Source organism: Archocentrus centrarchus, chromosome 23 (assembly GCF_007364275.1).
Source record: "Archocentrus centrarchus isolate MPI-CPG fArcCen1 chromosome 23, fArcCen1, whole genome shotgun sequence".
Classification (NCBI taxonomy): domain Eukaryota; kingdom Metazoa; phylum Chordata; class Actinopteri; order Cichliformes; family Cichlidae; genus Archocentrus; species Archocentrus centrarchus.
This window is the reverse complement of record NC_044368.1, coordinates 22,699,665-22,721,931: the sequence shown is the minus strand read 5'-3', so window position 1 is coordinate 22,721,931 and position 22,267 is coordinate 22,699,665. Positions and strand designations below refer to the sequence as shown.

Sequence of the window (22,267 nt, the reverse complement as noted above, 5' to 3'; positions counted from 1 at the left end):
AATAATTTTCCTCAAATTCATTAAAAAATGTGGATTGTATTCCTTCGGGGACAAATCCAGTTCCATGATGACAATCTTACTGCAAACATAAAGAAATGATCACTGATTCAGTGCACAGGTATTAGTTATAGTATATGCAGCCTTCTTTCAGCCTTCAGCATAGCCTGCTCATATTCACCAAACCATGGATGTTCAAACCACAGTAGTCAGCACTCGTCCCCGGAGATCCATTCCTGCACCTCTTTAGACATCAGCTGTTCACATCTGGCCGTCATCCTGGTTAGTTTCCTGTTAAAGGCACAAAATGTCTCAGGTATGATCTCAGGTACCTGTGGAAAAAGTCCAGTGAAGAAAGTTCCAATTTTTCCCTGACAATTAAACAAAATACCATGCACTTAGGTCTTGTGGGTCAATAATTAAATTTGCACAAACTAAGACAGGACATCAAAATGCCCATAAATATTCTAAGGATGTATTTATTCAAAGGCTTTTAGTTATAAATCTTTTCTTTTGTTTATCAGCCTGAGAAAAATGAGCTTGCAATTTTCATACACCACTAATTTACTAATTTGCTAGCTCAGTGGATTCAATCCACCAAAAGTGAACCTGATTTAATGCACCTAGAGTTAAATGTCAGATCAAGCAAAAAGCTAATTTGAGCTTCTGTCTGTCTATGAGTGGGTGAGTGTGAGTGAGTGAGTGAGTGAGTGAGTGTGTGTAAGCTGCTTCTTCATTGCAAGTGTTTGTGTTTTTTTGTTTTTTTTTACAAGGTCAGTATCAGCTTCTCATTTTTCATCCAATTGTAAAGTTAACTTTTGCATTTTGGTCTCAAACTCATCAGAAAATTCAAAATGCAAATTAATATCCTTAAATTAAAATTTGACACACCTATGTAAGCTAGAGTGGAACAAAAAGAACACAAGAAAACAAAAAACAGAACATGGGATGATTCTTAAAATATCTAAAAATGAATAAATATAAATAAATTGACAGAAGCATAAATAGCTGGCATTATTTTCCCTCCGGGGTCCCACTCTTTGCCGTGGTCAGTTTATATTTTTCTGCCTTGAAAGACGACTTGTTTTTGTGACCACGTTTGTCGTAATACGGCTTCTTTCACAGTCCAGAAAGCAGACAATGATGGAGCGTGGTGGGTCCGTATCTGCTGGTTTAAGCCCCAGTGCTCTATGTGCTCTTTCAATTTGTATATCTTCCTGGAGGAGAAGCGAGTTTTTGATGAGTTCTTTCACAAAGTCGATCATACCTTGCTTCTCCCATCCTTCTTGGACTTGGTAAATTCTGAGATTGTTGCGACGCAGACGGTTTTGTAGGTCATCATACTGGTTAGTGAGCGCAGCCTCCTGTCTGTGCAACACAAACCAGCAACAGAAAATGTTCACCCTCAAAGTTACGCCTTTTGAAATGTGTTGGCTGAGGTGCAGCTTTTACTTTGAAGGTGAACATTCTCCGTTTCCTGTTTGCTTCACACTTTTTCAAGTCAAGACTGTTTGCAAAAAAGTTGGTGTCTTCCACGCAAGCTATGGACAGCTGTGGCAATCTACTAGTAACCAAAGTAATCACAAGGAGCTTTTTGGTGCAGCACCCTCTTTGCAACCGATTTCACTTGGAGATTGCCTGCAACCTCCAGGAACCACTTGCCAACCGGTTGTGGAATTCACATTTTTCCCTTGCAACCAGAAGTTGCCAGGGAGTTGCTGATCAGTCTCTAGGCCAGTGTGACTAAAACCTTCGACCATATGAAATAGATATTTTGCTAAAGAATAGTCCGAATAATCAGATTAATGGCTAAAAGATGGGATGTGACCGACTACAAAAGGTCAATAAACTGAGACTTAAACTTTAAAACCACAACTGCAGAAATGTCTTCAAATGTGGGACTGAATAAAGATGGTGAAAATGCTGTCTGCTGATGCATTTCTGCAAGCTTTCTAATAAAGGTTATACGCTATGGTTCAGAGACCCAGAGGAGGAAATAAACCAAATGCAGGGCTAGCTGTCTTCGTTGCACTAGATGGACCAAGTCAAAAAAATCTGTTGTTTGTAGATGCAAAGTAGGAGTGACCTCAAATTTCCAAAGTCTTAAGTAAGCATTGAATCTGTCTGCTTTAGTGTCACCACTTAAAACAACTGTTGATGCAGTAAAGAACTGGAATTTGCCAATGTTTACATTCATCCTTTAAAAAAAAAAAAACAGATTCAAACTGCTTTCTGTAGAGTTAGAGCCCTTTGGTCATGAGGAAACACGTTCCTCTCAAATTTCCTTTACTTGGTTCCAAAACGTGGTCAGGGTATTTTAGCTGAAGTAGTGTTTCAGTGTCCTTTATTGCCAATGCTAATTTCTAGTAAATAGTAAGTATAATGTATAATATTCACAATATATTTTTTTGACTTCTTGATGAGATGCTTATTATTTATACAGATGTTTTTTATTTGCACTGCCCTTTAGGAAAAGTTGTTCACTGTCTTTAAAAGTGGAATTTTATACTGAAAATGGTAAAGTGCCATCTTCCTGCTGTAAAAGACGTCATGAAACTACACTGGCCTGTTGGGGATATTTGGCATGTGCTGGTCGCGCTGTATTAACTTTGCACAGAAATAATGTTTTTTTCTGGCTACATAATGCTTTGAATACATCAGGCTTTAGTATGGCTGTGTGCTGTGCCTTAAAGTTTGAAATGACAGATTGAAGTTACGAGACAAGATAAAGCACAAGTTGCATCTTACTGTATAAATATGTCCTGGAATGTATAAAAAAATGCAAACAGTTTAATCCTTTCCTTGTTTATCCAAAATAAAGAGGAAGAGGATTTTTTTTTTCAGTACTGTTTTGGGGATGACAGCTAGAAAAAGCAGCAGCAGCTTTGACAATCAGTGTTTTAAAAGTTTTGCATTAAAACATTGTTGAAAAGATGGAAAACTTCATTTGCTTGTAGAGGTTGATTCTGGACAATAAAATGACTGAAATGTGTTCATGCTGTTCAGTGTAACTCGTGTCAATAATTCACACCGCTAACCTATGTCTTCAACATTTACATGCCAATCACATGGCAGCAACTCAGCACATGTAGGCACTTACATGTGGTGAGGATGACCTGCTGAAGTTCAAACTGAGCATCAGAATGGAGAAGAAAGGTGAGTTAAGGGTCTTTGAACGTTGCATGGTTGTTGGTGCTACATAAGCTGGACTGACTATTTCAGAAACTGCTGACCTACTGAGATTTTCCTGTTCTGAAAAAGGGAATATTCAGTGAGTGGCAGTTCTCTGTCTGAAAAAGCCTTATTCCCAGAGATCAGAGGAGAATCTAAGACTGCTTTGAGCTAGGAAGGCAACATTAACTCAACCACTCATTACAGCCAAAGTATGCAGAAGAGCATCCCTGAATGCACAACATGTCGACCTTGAAGCAGATGGGCTACAGCAGCAGAAGACCAGACCGAGTGCCACTCCTGTCAGCTACAAACAAACTGAGGCTGCAGTTTGTACAGATCGGACAAAAGAAGATTGGAAAAATCTTACTTGGTCTGATGAGTCTCGATTTCTGCTGCAACATTCAAATGGTAGCGTCAGAATTTGGCAATATGCAACAAAGTATGGATCCATCCAGCCTTGTATTGATGATTCAGGCTGCTGGTGGCAGTGGCGTAATGGTGGTGGGGGATATATTCTTAGCAAAACTTAGGGCTCCTTCGTACCAATTGTTTAAACTACTGTTTAAAGCTGGCCTGAGTGTTGTTGCTAACCGTTCCTTTAATGACCACAGTGTACCCATTCATCTGATGGCTGTGTCCAGCAGGATAGTGCACCATGTCACAAATGTCTCAGATCATCTCAAACTGGTTTCTTGAACGTGATGAGGTCACTGTATTTAAATGGCTTCCATCATGCCATTATAGACAAAATCCCTGAAGAATGTTTCCAGCACCTTATTGAATCTATACTATGAAGAATTAAAGCAGTTCTGAAGGCAAAAAAGGTCCTACCTAGTAACTAGTAAGATGTACCTAATAAAGTGTCTAGTGAGTGTACTTCTCCACTTTCAGTAGAGGAAATTGACTCTGACCACAAGATGGAGCAAGACCACAAGCTTGTCTCTACAATGACAGGTCGCGAGGTTGACATCACAGAAACCAGTCTCATCCTGTGTTCTGCTCCTTTTTTCTTATTTTTCTCTGTACTCTGCGCCCCTTTTCCTCCCTGATAGTTTCCCTGCATATTCTGCTCCTCCTCACCTTATTTTCTTTGTCTTTCCCAGCACAATTTCAGCAGAGAGTGGGAGTAAGTGCACTGCATGAAAAATACATCTCATTCAGTCTGTTTTATGGCTGTATGCTGTATGCCTTGTGATGTACTGTGTTGAGGTTCTAAATGGATTAGACAGATGAGCCTCCTCTTTTTGACTTTTTTCTATGTAATGTAATTTATAAGGTTTTTAATGTGCCTACAAACTGTATTGAAGTAAACAATACTTGTGCTCATTGAACAGACTGTTTTTTCTTATGCATTCTTGCAGACAGATGATTCGTTAATGCTTTTATGTGAAACGTCTCCTGTATCCTCCACTCCTCTGAAAAACAAAGAAATCCAGCTTTATTTTCAAACTAGTAGTATCCTGCTGAAATTAAAATAAGGGCTTTAATTTGTTTCCACTTGCCTGTGGGTTAAATAAGCTGCACTGGACATCAAAAATAAGATGCATACTACTGTGCAAAAGTCTTGAGCCAGTCCTAATTTCTTTATATTTTGCTTTCAAAGATCCAGACTTTCTTCTTATTTTTTCAAACTGGTCTTGAGTTCTCCAGGCTTTCTGAAGGTCTTTCTACCAGTGTTGTGTCTACACCTAACAGACAACTTAGCAAAGAACCAATCTGAAATAGTATCTTTAGGCTCTTTATTACCAGCAGACTATTACGTAAAGTATTTTTGCAACAATGAGCTATTACCCAAAACATGGCATATCTCAACATGGTGTGCAGTGTGTCCTTAAAAAAATCTGAGGAAACTGGACAAGTAGAGAAAAAATAAAGAAGTGGCAGGCCTAAAAAAACCTCTAAAGCAGATGGACAGTATCTGTAAATCATGTCCTTAAAGAAATAAGGAAAAAAAATCCAGTAAAGACCTGACACGGGACCTTTAGTTGATTCATCTACTGTTCACTGAAGCCTCATCACAAATGGTCTCAGTGGAAGGGTACAGTACCTGTTGAGAAGGAAGGGAAACAGGGAGAAAAGCCTGAGATATGCCAAATTACACAAGAAATCAGTGGCACTAGGACTGATAAACCTAAATTTGAAATTTGTGGTTCAAATTGTCATCGATATTTATGGAAGAAGTCAGGAGAGAGGTCCAGCAGTGAGTGTCTACAGCCATCTGTAAAACATGGTGGAGGCTCTGTCATTGTTTGGAGCTGCAGTAGCCCCTTAACTGGCAAGGGCCCGGTGACGGGCCGTTTGTAGTCCCTTTTATATGGCAGGCTAGACCCTCCCATTTTTATTGACACGTCATTCGGCCAATCATGTAACTGGCTGCACCAAATCACCTGACAAAGCTACGTGACGCCCTCTGAGTATTATTGGCTCTGGGAAACCCATTTCTTAACATGATTGGCCGAATGAGGTGTCAGTCAAAATGGGCGGGTCTAGCCTGCCATATAAATGCACTTCATTCGGCCCGCGGACCAGACGCAGCCGATTTATAGGCTATGAAATGGGTTGTTCAGAGCCAATAATAACCAGAAGGCGTTATGTAGTTTTTGTCAGGTGATTTTTTTGCTGCCAGTTAAGGTGATGTTGGGATCTTGTCAAAACCGATGGAATGATAAACACAGAAAAGTACAGTCAGATTTTGATCCACAATCTGGAAAGCTTTGGCAAAGGCTTCGCTTTTCTGCATGACAATGATCTCAAACACACTGCCAGTGCAGAAAATGCATACTAGGATCGAGAAACACCCAGTGGAGCACTATCAGTCATGAGCCCGGACCTCAACATTATTGAAGCATCTTGACAAAGTGGGATCATCTTGACAAAGAATGGAACAAAAGTCAGCCAACATCCAAAGAAGAGCTTTGAATGTTCTTCAAGAAGCTGGAGAACTATTCCTGAAGACTACTTTGTTGCCTCTCCAGCCACTTTGGGTTTCCATTCATGTTTGCACATTCCAAGAAACCTCCAGAGTACGCCTTTAAACTGTACAGTCCTACTTACGAAGGTTCGCGGTATGGTACGATAAGTAATTAACGTCCAGTTGGTTCTGATATTGTATCATAATTACAAGAGAATGTCATTTGTTAAATGGCCGTTGTTTAACAAATGATTTAAAAAGTCAAACTTTGACTGTGTATGCAGCTCACCTGTCTGCCTGCAGCAATAAGAATTCTAAATAAATAATGATGTTACTGCTGTTGTGCTACATGCAACTCTTCCGGGAACACGCATATGGATCCTGATGTTGTAAGTAGCTCTATGAAGTGGTGGGTATTTAATAAACTCACAGGAAAGACTCCTACAATCAGCTGGGAGCAAAAATAATCAGCTGATTATTTTTAGTAAGTCTCATTAAAAACCTGTTACACAGCTACGGTGTGACCGCCTAGTTGTCTTGTGTTGAAATCTGGTCCTAATTGTTGGAGCATGGATGGTAGGAGCCACAAACACTGAGAAATGTTTCAGTAGAAATGGTAACAAAAGTGATAGCTGCATTTTGGTCTATGATAAAGAAGTGTAGGAAATTATGGTTTTACAGTACAGTATGTAGAAAAAACTCAGAAGAGAATCTCTTCCTTGACTTAGTGAGAAATTTACTGCAGGACAAGATCTGAGTATGTCACCAAAAACCATCGGTAGACTGTTACATATAGAAGAATACTATGGATGCATAAACCCCTCATTACAACAGTGAATGCACTTTTGGGAGTATAGTGCTGCAAAAACTATAGGTAGAGATCTACAGAGAGGTGGAAGCAATAGCATGGTTGGATGAGTCATCTTTGTCATTTTTTCAACAAGTGGGGAAATGCACCAGGAGAACAGTACAGGCCTGAGTGCTTGATCTCTACAGGGAAACAATTCAGCTACCCTGCTGCTTAAGCTTGAATCCACTTGCCCCCTCCAAAGGGAAGGCTCATTGCAAATCAGTATGCTTTTAATCTTGCTTTCTAACAAACTGAGCATAAGTAAAATATACTGCTGAGCAAAATGACCATCTTAAATGTGATTTCTGCCTTGCCATTGTAATTTAAGACCTACATTAGAGACTTCCAAGTAAAAAAAAAAAATAGAATCCAGGTTTTTCCTGATATAAATACTACTAGTTGCACCTCAATTAGTGTCGAAAAGATGTATTTTAACAAGACATATTTCTGCTTCTGAAAGAGTGACTGAAGGATTTTCTGCAACTTCTTTTTTCCAGGATAAATGTGCACTGTAGCTTTTACAGAATAACTCCCTCGGCTGTGACAGGGCTGTGAGGTTGGTGTGGGAGGGAACTGGAAGAAACTGGAGTGAACTGGAGCATCTAGAATCGATTCCCTCTCTTTCTCTATTATCTCTTGTTCTTCTCCAGGAAGACATGAACCAGATCAGACGACGGGGGAAATCACTCTATTGTGTGTGTGCATGTGCGCATGCATGTGTGTGTGCATGTGTACTGTTTGCATGAATGTGGGTGCTCCCATCTTTGTGAAGAACAGTGGGAGTTTAAGAGCTTCAGAGTGAGGGTATGGTTATATTAGGGTTAGGACCTGGTTTGAGGTTAATTAGAGTAAGTGCTTCAACCTGTGTGTGTAGTGCAGTGTAGAACTAAAGGTTAAAGACCACTAAGGGCAGCAAGGGTGCTAAAATAATTTGTGTGATTTGTGCATGCACATGTGCATATATCTGTGTGTGCACTTCCATGTAAATGTAAATGCTGTTATACCATATATGCGTGTATATGCCTATGATGTGTGGGTGTGATTCACTCTGTTTATAGTGGGTGTTTTTAAGTGGCTTGAAGAGCATAAATATAGATTTGATGCTTTCTCTCTGAATTCACAGTGTGAGTGTGAAGTGTACACGGTAGCTGTCGAAGATGTCTCCATTCATGCGTTTATTTTTCATCTTTTCTGCCACTGTAGCATGCATTTTCGAAGCGTTAGAAGTGGAATGAAATTTCATAAAGGTACACAAGACAGTTACAAAGTCATTTGTAATATTACTACATTTTTACGATGGTATTTCTTGGGGAAACTGGCACACACACATGCACACACACATTAAAAAAAAAAAAAGGAAAATAAATTAGCAAATGTTTAAGTCAGGCTGAAACATTTTCAACGCTTGTGTATACAATACCAGTCAAAAGCTAGGACACACTTACCCGAGCGTGTCCAAGCTTTTGACTGGTACTGTATGTCTGTCTCTCACTACGAGTCATTGAGCCCTACGAAAACTTTAAAGGTGACCTATTATGCTTTTGCCTATTTTCTGTCAGTTTGCCCCTTCCTGGTTTCTTAGTTTTTTTGTACATTTGTCACACTTAAATGTTTCAGATCATCAAATTTTAATATTAGAAAAAAGATAACCCGAGTAAATACAAAATGCAGTTTTTAAATGCTGATTTCATTTACTAAGGGGAAAAAGCTACCCAAACCTACCTGGCCCCATGTTAAAAAGTAATTGCACACCCTTGTTAAATCACGAATTAACTATGATTAATCACATTTTTTGGAAAGCTGAGTTCAGTTTCATTAGCCACACTCAGGCCTGATTACTGTCAGACCTGCTGAATCAAGACATCACTTGAATAGATCCTGTGTGACAAAGTGAACCAGGCTAAATGATCTCAAAAAGCAACACATCGTGCCACGATCTAAAGAAACGGCTCAGAAACAAAGTCACTGACATCTATCAGTCTGGAAAGGGTTACAAAGTCATTTCTAAGGCTTTGAGACTCCAGTGAACCACAGTGAGAACCACTATCCACACATGGGGGAAACCTGGAACAGCGGTGAAGCTTCCCAGGAGCGGCCAGTCTACCAAAATTACTCCAAGAGTGCATCAATGACTCATCCAGGAGGTCACCAAAGAACGCAGAATTACATCTAAAGAACTGCAGGCCTCACTTGCCTCAGTTAAGGTCAGTGTTCATAATTCAACAATAAGAAAGAGACTGGGCAAAATGGGAGAGTTCCAAGGTGCTGGCTTACTTACTTACTTAGTCCTCTTTATCCCTTTTTGGGATATAAGGCCGCTATCAGCTACCTCCATTTGTTCCTCTCATTGGCCATATGCTGCACTTCACCCCAAGTAAGGTTCATCTCCTGCAGCTCTGACGTCCTTCGCCATGTTGTTCTTGGCCTTCCCTGTTTCCTTTTACCAGGTGGTGTCCATTGCAATTCTACTTTAGGGATACACTGACTGTCCATCCTCAGTATGTGGCCCAGCCATTTGAGATGATGGCATTTTATCTCCATCCTCAAACTTTCACACTTGGTCTTCTGATATAGATCATCATTTGTCATTCTCATGGGCCAGAATATACCATATATTCTCCTCAGACAGCTGTGGAAGGCATCCAGTTTTCTCATGTCGGTCTGTGTTACTCTCCAACATTGGGACCATACAGCAGAACAGATTTCACGTTGCTGTTGTACAGCCTCAGCTTGGTTTTGAGGTGGGATTGCTTTGACTTTCACATAGGCTGATGTCTGGCAAAAGTGACACAAGCTTTTCCCAACCGAGCTGAATTGTCCTTGCTGGCTGTGTTGTCAGTGCTCATAAGACTTTAGTAGGAAAACTCCTGAATGACTTCGAGTGGTTTGTCATCCACAGTGACAGGTGTATCTGATGTTGGGTTGATTTACTTGACTTGGGTTTTGGTGGTACTGATGTTCAGACCTGTCTGTTGAGCAAAGCAGTTCAGTCTGTTCATCTTTTCCTGTACATGACTCACTTTTGTGGACAGGACAGCAAGATCATCAGCAAAATCAAGATCTTCAAGATGGGAAAACAGAGTCCACTGGATGCCTCTTGGTTTGTCTGCTGCGGTCTTTCGCATGATCCAGTCGATGACAACTAGGAATAAGATAGGAGTTGGTATCAAAGTTGGTATTGTCATTCCCAACCTTAGCATTCTTGTCTCCCATGATCAACAGCATGTCATGCTGTGGGACCTTCGAGACTGCTGTTTGCAGCTGTTCGTACCAGCTGCCTTTATCCGCTCAACACCGCGTTTGTGATGGTCTTGGTGCCTTGACTATAGTATAATTGATCTGTGTTTTATCACCTGTCTTCCAGCACCAGTCCAGCAGCATTCACTAATACCTAGTATGTCCAGTCTGTATCTTTTCATCTCACCAAGGACTTCAGTTGCTTTAGATGTCTCATTCATGGTGTGTACATTCCATGTTCCAATGTGGATCTTATATTTTGGTCTGAGTAGATTGTCTGTCGCACCTCTGACTTCCATAGATAGACTTTCATCAGAAGTCATTCTGCCATGTAACTGGCTCGAATCCACATCAAGACTGTTATTGTTGTTGTTGTTGGCATCTATTGTGGTTTCTGTAACAAGGTATTGATTACAGAGTAGGGTTGTTAGCCCTAGGTCCAACCTCCAACCTGGAGGACCAGGTGCTGAGTTTCATCTGGCCTCTACCCTGAGGCCTGCTCGGCTTGGTTAGACCTGCCAGGAACTTCAGCCCCCGCCGATATAGCTCTCAAGGGTCTCTGAGACACACAAGCTCCCCCACTGCAACAAGGTATCAACACAGGAGGGAAGGTGTTGGCACATTTGCCAAAAACAGCTTGATGATCTCCAAGACTTTTGAGAAAAATATTCTGTGGACTGACGAGACAAAAGCTGCGCTTTTTGGAAGGTTTGAGTTCCGTTACATCTCCATAAAACTAACAGCATTTCACAAAAAGAACATCATACCAACAGTCAAACATGGTGGTGGTAATGTGATGGTCTGGAGCTGCTTTGCTGCTTCAGTATGACTTCCTCTAATTGTTGTAACCATGAATTCTGCTCTTTACCAGAAAATGCTGAAGGAGAATGTCCTACCATCAATTCATGTTCTGAAGCTCAAGCACACTTGGGTTGTGGATCAGGAAATGATCTAAAACACACAAATAAGTCCACCTCTGAATGTCTCAAAAAACAAAACAAAATGAAGGTTTTGGAGTGGCCGAGTCAAAGTCTGGACTTAAATCTGATTGAGATGATTTGGCATAACCTTAAGCCGGCGGTTCATCCTCAAAACCCCTCCGATGTGGCTGAAAGTGGCTGTAGTCCTGTGAAAAATTAAGTACATCCTTAATTCTTCATAGAAATTAAGAGAAAAGAAAAAGAAAAAAAGGTAACAATAATGTTTGCAAAGTTGCACCTAAACAAACCACAAGGCATCTGAACAGAAGAGACCAAAGTGGAGCTGGCTGGCCATAATTTACAGGACCACATTTGGTATAAACCAAACACAGCATATCAGCACAAACACCACAAACCAACTGTCAAGCATGGTGGTGGAGGGGTGATGATTTGGGCTTGATTTGCAGCTACAGGACCTGTGCACCTTGCAGTCATTGAGCCGATTGTGTATACCAAAGTATTCTTGAGTCAAATGTGAGGCCATCTGTTCATTAGCTAAAGTTTGGGCAACAAGACAATGATCCCAAGCACAGCAGCCAATCCACAACAGAATGGCTTGAAAGACAAGAAACAAGGTGTTGCAATGACCCAGTGAAATTCCAGACCTCAACCAGACTGAATACTGTATTATTGCAGAATGAACTTAATAATGAACTGAAGCAATGTTGTAATGAATCTTGGGCCAGAATTCACAGACACACACACACACACACACACACACACACGCACACACACACACACGCACACATAATAAGGCTCATCTGCTTTCACATTTTGACATCACACTTTGAGACTTACATGCTGTGAATTTGAGTGGCTCCTGCATACCAAATAATCAACCACATGACCGCAGCCTGTAGTCTGAAGTTGACCTTTTACTGGTTTCCTCAATTACAACACCTCGCTGTTAAAATTACAGCCTTTAATATTTAACGCCCTGAACATATCTGTACCCTCTGTAACTGGAGAATGAACTTAGAGTTGTGTTTGAGTACACACACATGTGCGTGTCAGTGTGCTACATCAGATACTTTTACTGACAGAGTACGAGGGTGCATGCATGCGTGTGTGCAACCTGATGCTGCTTCTCGCACTCTATCTGTATTTAGCATCAGTTACCATCAGGTAGAACAATTAGTCACTGAGGAGGCAGGCCAAGCAGTTAGACAGGGAGGAAGTTGAATGCACAACACACAAACCTGCAGTAAATTCGATCATTTATTTAATTAATTGCATTCCTCGAGAATAATTAGAGAAGCAGTAAGGTAGAGATGTATGCTTTTACTGACATCCCATATCCCATTTTAACTGTGGAGATAATAATAATTTGGCTTTCATAATGTTATATTAAACAAGAAAACATAAAAGTAGCATAGTTTGTAAAATTAAGGAAACAACGTTTTCACTATTGACTTAAAAACAGTCTGATTAATAGGTTTTTCTCCACATCCAGCTTCTTAACATCATCCTGCTGATTTTTTGGGAACCCATAAATTACTATATTTTGATAAGACCGTGGAGTGTTATTCGCTAATATTAGCAAGCTAGGTTAGCATTTGGCATCAATAAACTATATGAGTGCAAAGACAGTACCTGCTAATTAGTGCTAGGTAAAAATTTAAGACAACATAATTTCACTCACCAAAGCTGGTGCACAAAATTCTTGGGCAAGCTGTTAGTACAGTTAACCATATTTTAAGTTCAATTATTTGGTAGATAATTCTATTAAAAACCCCTCAAAAAACACTGACACTACAAACACTGTGAAGGCATTTGGTTTAGTAACTTGAGTTAGTGGAAGTGACACCTAGCATACTACTAAGATCAGTAGTGACTTCTGTCAGGACACCTGTAAATTAAAGCATCCATTTTAAGCCTGAACAGTGCCCATAAAGAAGACATAAAAAGAAATAATTCACTCCCCTATAGTGAAGGGCCTAATCAGCTACAGAGACCAAAAAACTTCTACCAGGCTGTAAACATGTTGTTTTCATGGATAAAGGTGGACATTTTACCATGGGAGTCTATTGGAGCCAACCACAAGTGACCATTAAATGAACTGCAATTTTTGGCCTTTGTATTAGCTTAATTTTTCAGCCTTGGAGGCAGCTGCTTGCTGTGAACATTAATTTTTAAGTGGAATTGTTAACTACACCTAAGAAGCATTTGAGAAACAAACATCCAGCCAGAGTGCTTGACATTCTGACACATTAACCACTAAAGCCAAGCGACTGCTAAAGATTTGTGAGTGCCTGGGATTTAAAACTTAACTCAAATTAAATTTTAAAAACTTTTGAACAGCAGGTTGGTTTTCCTGCTGTGCACATAGCCTGAGCTGTGCCTAAAATGGCCACATAAAGATATCTGCTTTCATAAACATCATACAGAGCCAAGATTAGAGAAAACAGATTGTAACCCAACCAGGAGCCTAAGTTTTTGGCTCATAGGTGTTACATTAACCTCTTTATTTGAAACCCATGTTTAATATGAGCATCCACCACTGTAACAAAACAGACTAGTTCTTATATAGTGCTTTTCTACTCTGTCTGGCACTCAAAGCGCTTATACAGCACGTTTACCCCATTCACACAAGCACTTCCACGATTAACTAAGCTAAGTGCTTTTATTATCTAAAGACTAACATTCACACTCCAATGCTCGCGTCAGAGAGCAACTTGGGGTTAAATATCTTGCCCAAGGAGACATTGGCAAGCAGCCTGGAATCGAACCGCTGACCTTCCAATCAATAGGTGACTGGCTCTACCTCCTGAGCTACAGCCATCTGTAAAATACAGTGGAGGCTCTGTCATGTTTTGGGGCTGCATCTAAGACAGTGGTGTTGGAGATCTTTTCAAAATTGGTGGAATTATGAGATTTTGATCCACCATTCAGTGCCAACTGGAAGGCTTCTAATTGGCAACAGCTTCATTTTTCTCATTATAATAATTCCAAACACACTGCCAGTGCAGTAAAACCACACCTAAATAGAAAAACAATGGATTGCTATCAGGCATGGATTGGCCTCCCCAGACCTCCACATTATTGAAGCAGTGTGGGATCATCTTGACAGAGAACAGAACAAAAGGCAGAAACATCCAAAGAAGAGCTTTGAATGTCCTTCAAGAAGCCTGGAGAACTGAAAAAAATGCTACTTTCAGCTGTTCCCTTATTTACGAGGGGTCACCACAGCAGGTAGCACCACAAGTTTGATTTGGCAGCTGTTGCTTCTCTCAGGATATGTACGTCCTGTGTAATGACAATAAAGGCATTCTATTCTAAAACCAGGGCTCTTTGCTTGTTAGGTGATTTTATAAACCACTCCACTATGGAATCACCCACTAGTCTATCCTGAGGACCACTTAAAGAAATTACAAGAAAGCCCTAGAGTTCAGGCTGTGTTGAAGAATAAAAGTGGTCATACCAAATGCTGACTTTCAAGCTCATTAGAATTGTACAAACTCTGTTTTTCACCTTCTTTACTGTATTCCCATTTCAAATAGATCACTCCACTTATTTCCTAGCAAAATATGAAGAAATGAGGGGTTGCTCAAAAATTTTTACACAGCACTGTTTAATAGAATATAAGGAAAAATATAATATAGTATTTTAAGAGAACATGGACAAATAAATCAGAATCAGGTGATTTCTAAAGAAAATTGTGACTTATAAAGCAGTACAGCAGCTGATTAAGTGATAAGACCTGAGTCACCTCCATTTCCTGATTAAAATGATGAGGCACAATGTCACAAATGAATCTTTTATACTTGAACCTACTGGACATATAGAGGTGTGGAACTGTTTTGTTCATAACCTTGTTTGAACATGAATTCCTTATTGTTGCTCTATCATTAGTTAGTAATATCTGGACACCTGTTGAAGGTGCACCTAAAGTCCATATGTCCTGTGCCTAATGTGAATGGTCACTACTGCGCTCTCTCTCCTTGTATAATTTAAATTTGCCCCAAGATTCCTCTCTCTGGTCCTAAACCCTTTAAGACTCCACAGGTTTGCAGCTAAATCTAAACAGAAGGCACAGTAATTACTGCACATTAGATGCCCCAATAATCTCCACTTGAGTATGTGGGGCTGTAATTCCTTAGCCAAACACCCAATCAGCCAGCTGGTCTGTTACCCATGAGCCTGGTGTACACTGCATTAAGCAAGTGTACACAATAAGCTGAGTTACGGAGTTTCTGCCACCCTGCCAGCCAGTTGGAGAGGAGTATTATCCCGTCAGAGCTAAGCTTCAACTGAGCTTAGGATTGTACTACTGAGTCAGACTGTTGCTGTTCTTCCTCTTATCTGCTGCTCACAGCAAAACAACATGGTTAACTGACTGACCGGGAACTTAAGGGAAACAAGGCCCTTCTCTCTGCTGAGTCACAGAGTTGGTGAAATGGCCTTCCGGAGATCGCCCTCCTCTACCTGTGCAGGTGAGTGCTGCAGACACCTATAGGAAGGCCTTTTCTCTTTCCTTTGTGTGGCCTGTCTGGCCTGTCCCTCCTGTATCCTCACCCAACAAAAGACAGGACCACTGTAGAGTATCCCACCTATTGTCCCTTCACCGTTCCCCCAGTGTGTGCTTTTGTGTGAGTGTGTGAGTGTGTCAGCAGGCCATGTGGGGCGGCCATCAACAGGCAGCTCTTTACGGCAGGCAGGGTATATGGTTGCATGTGAGTTTAATACAGTGATGCATTCAGAGCCCTCTTGATCATCCTGTTGTTCTCAGCTTGTCTTAAAGGAAATCTTTTGTCATATTTGAACAAAATTAATCAGTTCTGAGAGATGACTGTATCTGAGACACGTGCTCCCTTGAGATAAGCCTCAGGCAGAGCAGTAATCCCAATTTATTTACATGGCTGACTGCTGCTGTGCTTCATTGTTAGTTGGGCGAGGAGCCTCTTAAGTCTAAGGTGAAAGTATATTTTTGAGTCTAAAGACGTAAGGCAACAACCCAGAAACACATAAGCTGAAAGAAGCAACCTTGCTTTTTAAAGAACGTTCAGAGATGAAAGCTAACTTCAGAAGAAGTGTCATTTTCTCCAGTGACAAGTTCTGAAAGATGCAGGCAGACAGTATTGACCAGGGGAATGAGTGGATGGTTCTGGCATGGTAAGATTTACTACTGGGGCTCTTGCAGGCTTTCTGTTCCAAAGCCACACAGAGAATCCTGACTATTAATCTAAAATTCTCTTTTAGCTGTTGCATGTACTACCTTTCCTTTCCATTTAAGGCAGGCTTTAAGCACATGCCATCAGTGCTATTTCATGGAAAATTAAGGCTCTCTTAACACTATCCCTGCCAATGATGAAATATTCCAGCAATCAGTAATTTCACATCATGTGCAAGTGTTAAAAATTCAACTTTCTGCTCCTTCTTTTGAGATATATTGCACTTCCATTTATCTTTGCACGTTTGAATTTTTTTATTTGCCAAGCAAAAAATAGAGAAATGTGGGGTGGGTCAAGACTTTTGCACAGTACTGTAAACAAATAGAAAAAACACTTAGTGCCTTAGTGTTGTTGTTCTCCCAAAACCTAAAGACACAGTGAATAATTTATTGAGGTTAATTAAGAGGAAAAAAAATGTTGTACTAATAAATTTACACTGATTAGTGTCTTTCATCAAACTGATACTTTCCTCATAAATGTAGAATTAATCCATTAAAAATACAAAGAAGCAGGCGCCAGTTTGTGGAAGCCACCATGCTGCCCACCATCTTGAATACAGAGAGGTGGACATCGCTGTTCTGCCTAATTGTGTTTTATCTATGTGGCTAGACACCAGCCACATACATACTACACCTTATAACTTACTTTTAATTTAAAGGTCACAAATAGCTCCTTCAAACTATTTATGACCAATTAACATTTGTACATGTAGATATTTCATAATCTGTTTCTCATTATTTATTCCCAATATTGTCGCAATTACATTCAGCAGATTAGATGTGACCTTCCCGTCTCCGCACAGCTGGCAACAAGCTGGCTTAACAAAAATAGCTAGTTTTAAGCTAAAATTATACCAGCTAATATCCTATATGATATGATATATAATATGATAAACAGTTTGATTGTATTCTCACATCCTGTGAGAATTTATTCACTAAGTGTTCGAGGTCAACAGTGTTAGATCCACATCATGGAAAGTTTCACTAATGCCAGCTAACAGCGGCAAAAACAGCAGCGTTGACCAACAGAACTCACCTTGATATCGCTGTCATCAGACAGGAGTGAGTTTCTCTGACTCATCGATTCATATCGGATTCCTTTCACCAAATTTACAGCCTCCTACAGAATAAATAAACGTGGACATCTGGCATTTGTTTGTCCTATAATGGCCAATGTAACTAGGATTATGTGCTTGAACTGGGAGGGGTAAGAAAACAGATCTCAACTGACTGCAATCTGCAATCTACTGACATCTAGTGGTGAGATTTTACACACGGTACCTTTAAATGTTCTTTTTCCCTCCAGTAATGTTGATTTCAAACACATACAAAGATATGTATATGTGTATAAAAATACAGACACGTGAGTAAAAAAGCAAAACTCATGCAGAAATCTCTAACTTCTAACAGGAAAAAATATACGAAATATAAAAAATGTTTAAATAAAATAATTAAAATCATGACATGTTAAGGGAAAAGGCACTTTACACCAATACCAAACCTTGTATTAAATGCAAAGTATGGTGGAGGGAGCATCATTACTTGAGCCTGCTTTGCTACCTCAGGGCCTGCAGGCCTGTAATCACTAAGGGAACAGTGAATTCAAAATGATATCAATGAATTTCACAGGACAGTGTCCTGAAGCCTTGAATGGTTGATGAGGCAGGAATACAAGAACCCAAAATGCATAATCTGTTTTTCAGTCACTGCGAAACCCTTGATAAAGTCAAATAGATACATTATGTGTATATTTTTCTAAGGACAGAACTGTGAATTATTCAGAAATCCATTTACCCACACTTGACCTTCAGACCCATGTCCATGATAACAGGTCCTGGACAAAAAAACAACTCTTGCTTCCCAGGAAAGTCCATTTTCATGGATTCAACAATATTATGTAAGCTGGACCATGACCGGTTTTCAAACTCTCAAGCTGTGATGCCACAAAGTCATGCACATAATTAATTCTGAGGTTTCAGGTAAAGTAATTCTTTTTTTTTTTTTAGTCAAAGGGGGACTTTAATATTTAGGGAAAAAAATTCTTGTGGCATTCAGCACAGGTCAGTGCTCAGTTAATGGTGCCAATCCTCACTACTGTAGGATGAAATATTTTTTAAATCTAATTAGTGGTTAATAACACAAAACCAAATAAGACAGTGTTCTGGCAGAAGCTTCCATGCAATCAGTCAGCTCGAGCTGAGACAACATGTACTAAAAGCATCAGCATTAAGTCTTTGTGCCATGATGCTGCCATTAGCTGTTCTCTGAAAGATGCCCTTTGTCACTGTTACTGAGAATTAGTGTGATAATAGAGAGAGCATGTTTATCTTACACAATCATTCTGAGAAACAGAAGCTGGATGAAACTGCAAGGGCTTCTGATATAAAGCAACATTTTAAGGAAAATGAGGAAGCTTTTTTTATGTCAGGTGCCTCAAAAGAGATACAGTGTCCCAATTTAGAATAATATGTCTCATGGGACACTCCTTGCAGTTCAATTGCTGAATAGAAAATACAGAATAAACATTTTATATTCAGATATTTTCCAATAAATTGTCATAGAACAGAGATTAAGCAATAACTTTTTCAGATTTGGACCCCTACATTGTCCCTCTAAGACCCCTGTTGTTCCCAAAAACAATTTCATGGAGCAATTGACAGTCTGTTATTTGCACAAGATATATTTGGTTACCTGTTCAGTTTTCTCCTCTTAAGTTTGGCCATCTGTCTGTGTGTATGACGTCATGTCAAACGGTCACTGGGGACACACCTCCGGGAGCAGGAATAACTTCAAAGACTGGTTTCAGTATATTGGCAGGTGTTTATTAGAGCCAAGCTAACATTGGATTTTGGGAGTTGGTATGATTTTTAAGGATGTGGATAGATATCTGTTGTATAAATACATAGATATTGTATTTGTACAGAATGTCTGAGTTACACTAAGAAGAGAAAATGAAGGGGTCATTGTGTCACAAACCAGTTAGCAACTTAATGTAAAGGCATTGTTTGACACACCATCTGCTCAGCTGTAAAGCTACTGAGCTAATGCTGCAGACAGTGCTGCAAGCAAAGGAGGTGGAGCTGCTTTCCTGGACAAACTATCGGATGACTATATTTTGATGACCCCCGGCATCTTTTTCTGCAATATGTTCTGTATTATTGAACTAGCTGATATCTGTGTTAGGCTAGTATCAGCTGATAATATTGCCAGGCTGACCTATATAGATATGTCTGTATTCTGTGGACTGAATTTGTCAATACAGTAGTTTTGCAACTGTGCGAGATACAGACACAAAACATTGCAGGTGTCTAACAAAGGTCATGTATGGAGATGAGTGTGGTCTGGCTCATGGCTACTATGGTATCCCTGTTCTACATTTTTTTTTATTTCTAATGTGTCTGTGGTTCACCTTATGATGTATCCTTAGCTGATGTATAAATATGTAAATTATTTACCTGCTGCAATAATGCAGCGGATGTGGTCACAGAACTTGGGGTTTCGACTACTGTCACTGCATCACAAGATGATCTTTAGTCTATGTTTTTTTTTTAGGTACACTAACCCTGTTTTCAGCAGTGCTTTGCTTTATAGTTATATTTATAAAGCATGGCATTATATAAATATAAAGCAGGGGGATCTTCTCCATAATTTCCCCTCCTACCAAATTCAAATTGGTGACCTTCCAGTGACAGGCCTGCCTCTCTAACCTCCAGGCTACTGTGCTGCTGTCAAGTGAGCTGTAAGGCAACAGAAACACTGACAAACTGCTGACATTTTTTTTTTAACTCATGTGCTTGGAATCCTAAAAACATTTCCGCCTCTTGACCTCATGGATAGATCTCAGTGTCACACAGTATTTTTTTTTTAGTGCGGTTCAACTATTTGGATGACCGAGAGAAAGAGCTGTCCGTGGTACTGAAATGAGAGCGCAGCACGTGGCCTGGTGCGTTACTATGGCTACAGCTGTCTGTATCCCTAAAATAACCACACACACACACACACACACTCACACACACACACACACACACGCACACACACACACACACACACGCAGGGTAACCTTATTACAAAAAATGGCAATCTGTTCGGTTCCTGACAGCACAGCGGTCACACTGAAAAAAATGGACAAATATCGGTTTTGTCACTAATGCTCTTAAACTCCCTCCGAGATTGTGTTTGAAAAATCAGCGCTGAACACTCAGCAACAAGTAACCTGCTGGTGCTTTCTTCCTTCCTGCCCTAAGTACAGAATAAAATGAATTCTACACATTTACAGTGTTTTTTATTTTTGTTTTTTTTTTTTGTTTTTTGTTTCTTGTGCTTTTTGTTGCTTTGTGATTTTTTGCTTTGAGACAAATGGAGAAGTTGGCGCTTTGTAGGCTTGTCCTTTGTAAAGTGCTTTGAGACGGGGTTTGTGATTGACTGACACATGCATCAATTTGCACAGTGGGAAACAAAGCTCCACCAGGCCACTTTGCATATTTGTGGCTCCAAATACAGAGAGCGCTGGCTGAAAATGTGAGCACAAGATTGCCAAAGCAATATGACACACTGACCTGGGAGGAATAATGTATACATCCGTTTTCATAAGGAAAGATGTCAGCATGCTTGCAAGCAAGGCACTTTGCATTTGAAACTGAGTTTCACAATTATAGTTATGGTAGACATTATGTAGAACAAATGCAGGAAACAACAACTTAAGATACTGAAGGAACAAAACAGTTCTGGGATATACACGAGCTTTCTTGCTGGGAGTTATATGAGACAGAATCATCCATCCATCCATCCATCCATCCATCCACCCACCCATCCATCCATCCATCCATCCACTTTCTTCCATTTATCCAATTCTGTGTCACAGGAGTGCTGAAGCATGAGAGAATGCAGTGTAGTTTTACAGGAAGCATGTGTTTTATACCTTTAATAGATTGAGATTGATTTTTCTACATTGTATTAAGTGAGGCTAACTGGCTGCTGGCTCTTCATTCTTGTGGGCAGATATGTAATGATAATAATGTGACCTTAGCCACTGTGTTAATATATTTTAGTAAACTGACAGATAAACTAAATGTGTAACAAAATGCAGGTTTTCAGTGGAGGGACATATATTTTAATGTAATTTTGAAGAACATTAATGTGAAGCAATTTTAAGCAAAGCTGCTGGTAAACAGAAGAATTCTACACAGGACAAGAGCTGAATCATACCTTCACTCTGCTTCACCTCTGTTTTGAGTAAACTGTACTTCTTGCTGATGGAGGAATCTCTTTACTGCTTCCAGCTCTGAGAAGTGCAACACTGATATTACAACATGACCTTGTGTGTTTCAGAGTTGAATGACCAAATGACACATCGTGATTTGAACACCAGGATTGAAATAATCTGTAGCTATGCTTAAATTCCAAAATGAATGTCTTGCAGAGTCATGGCTTAATGGTGCAAGCTTCAGGCGGGTGGCCACAGTACTCAGCGAATCCTCCTCAATCCACAGTGATGCGCTGTACTACCTGACCAAGGACATGTCTGGGATTGGACTGGACCCCATGCCCTACAGCACTGTGGAGCCTGTACCTTATAGAGAGGAACCAATGGCTGAGGAATCACAGAAGTTGCTACAGGTGACTACAGGACCAGAGAAAATGTGCATGTGTGGGGACAAAAAAAACCTATTATATCTTTTTGGGAACCGGTCTGATGAGTTTTTTTTTGCCCAAGCAAAAATGAGCAACTTCTTCAACTAAGTTAATCACGTAATATTTCCTGTGAGTGTGATGTGTTGCTTTGCTTTGCATCATTTTATGAGTTAGCATGTCTCATTAAAATGACCTTAGATAATACTGTGATAATGATTCAGGAAACCAGTGTCTGAGGTTTAATGATGTTTATTTCTGTAGTCTTTCAAAATAAAAGTTGCATGTAAGATATTTGAATATATATATATATATATATA

General features: G+C 39.9%; 1 protein-coding gene across 1 annotated transcript in view; it reads left to right on the top strand.

Moving 5' to 3' along the window:
- Window positions 1-15,415: 15,415 nt before the first annotated feature.
- Window positions 15,416-22,267, top strand: part of ano2b (anoctamin 2b) — a 71,127-nt gene continuing 64,275 nt past the window's right edge. Inside the window, exons 1-2 of the mRNA XM_030719949.1 lie at window positions 15,416-15,582; window positions 21,739-21,935. Of these exons, the coding sequence (XP_030575809.1) occupies window positions 15,546-15,582; window positions 21,739-21,935 (234 nt within the window). The 5' untranslated portion in view covers window positions 15,416-15,545. The remainder of the gene's footprint in view (window positions 15,583-21,738; window positions 21,936-22,267) is intronic.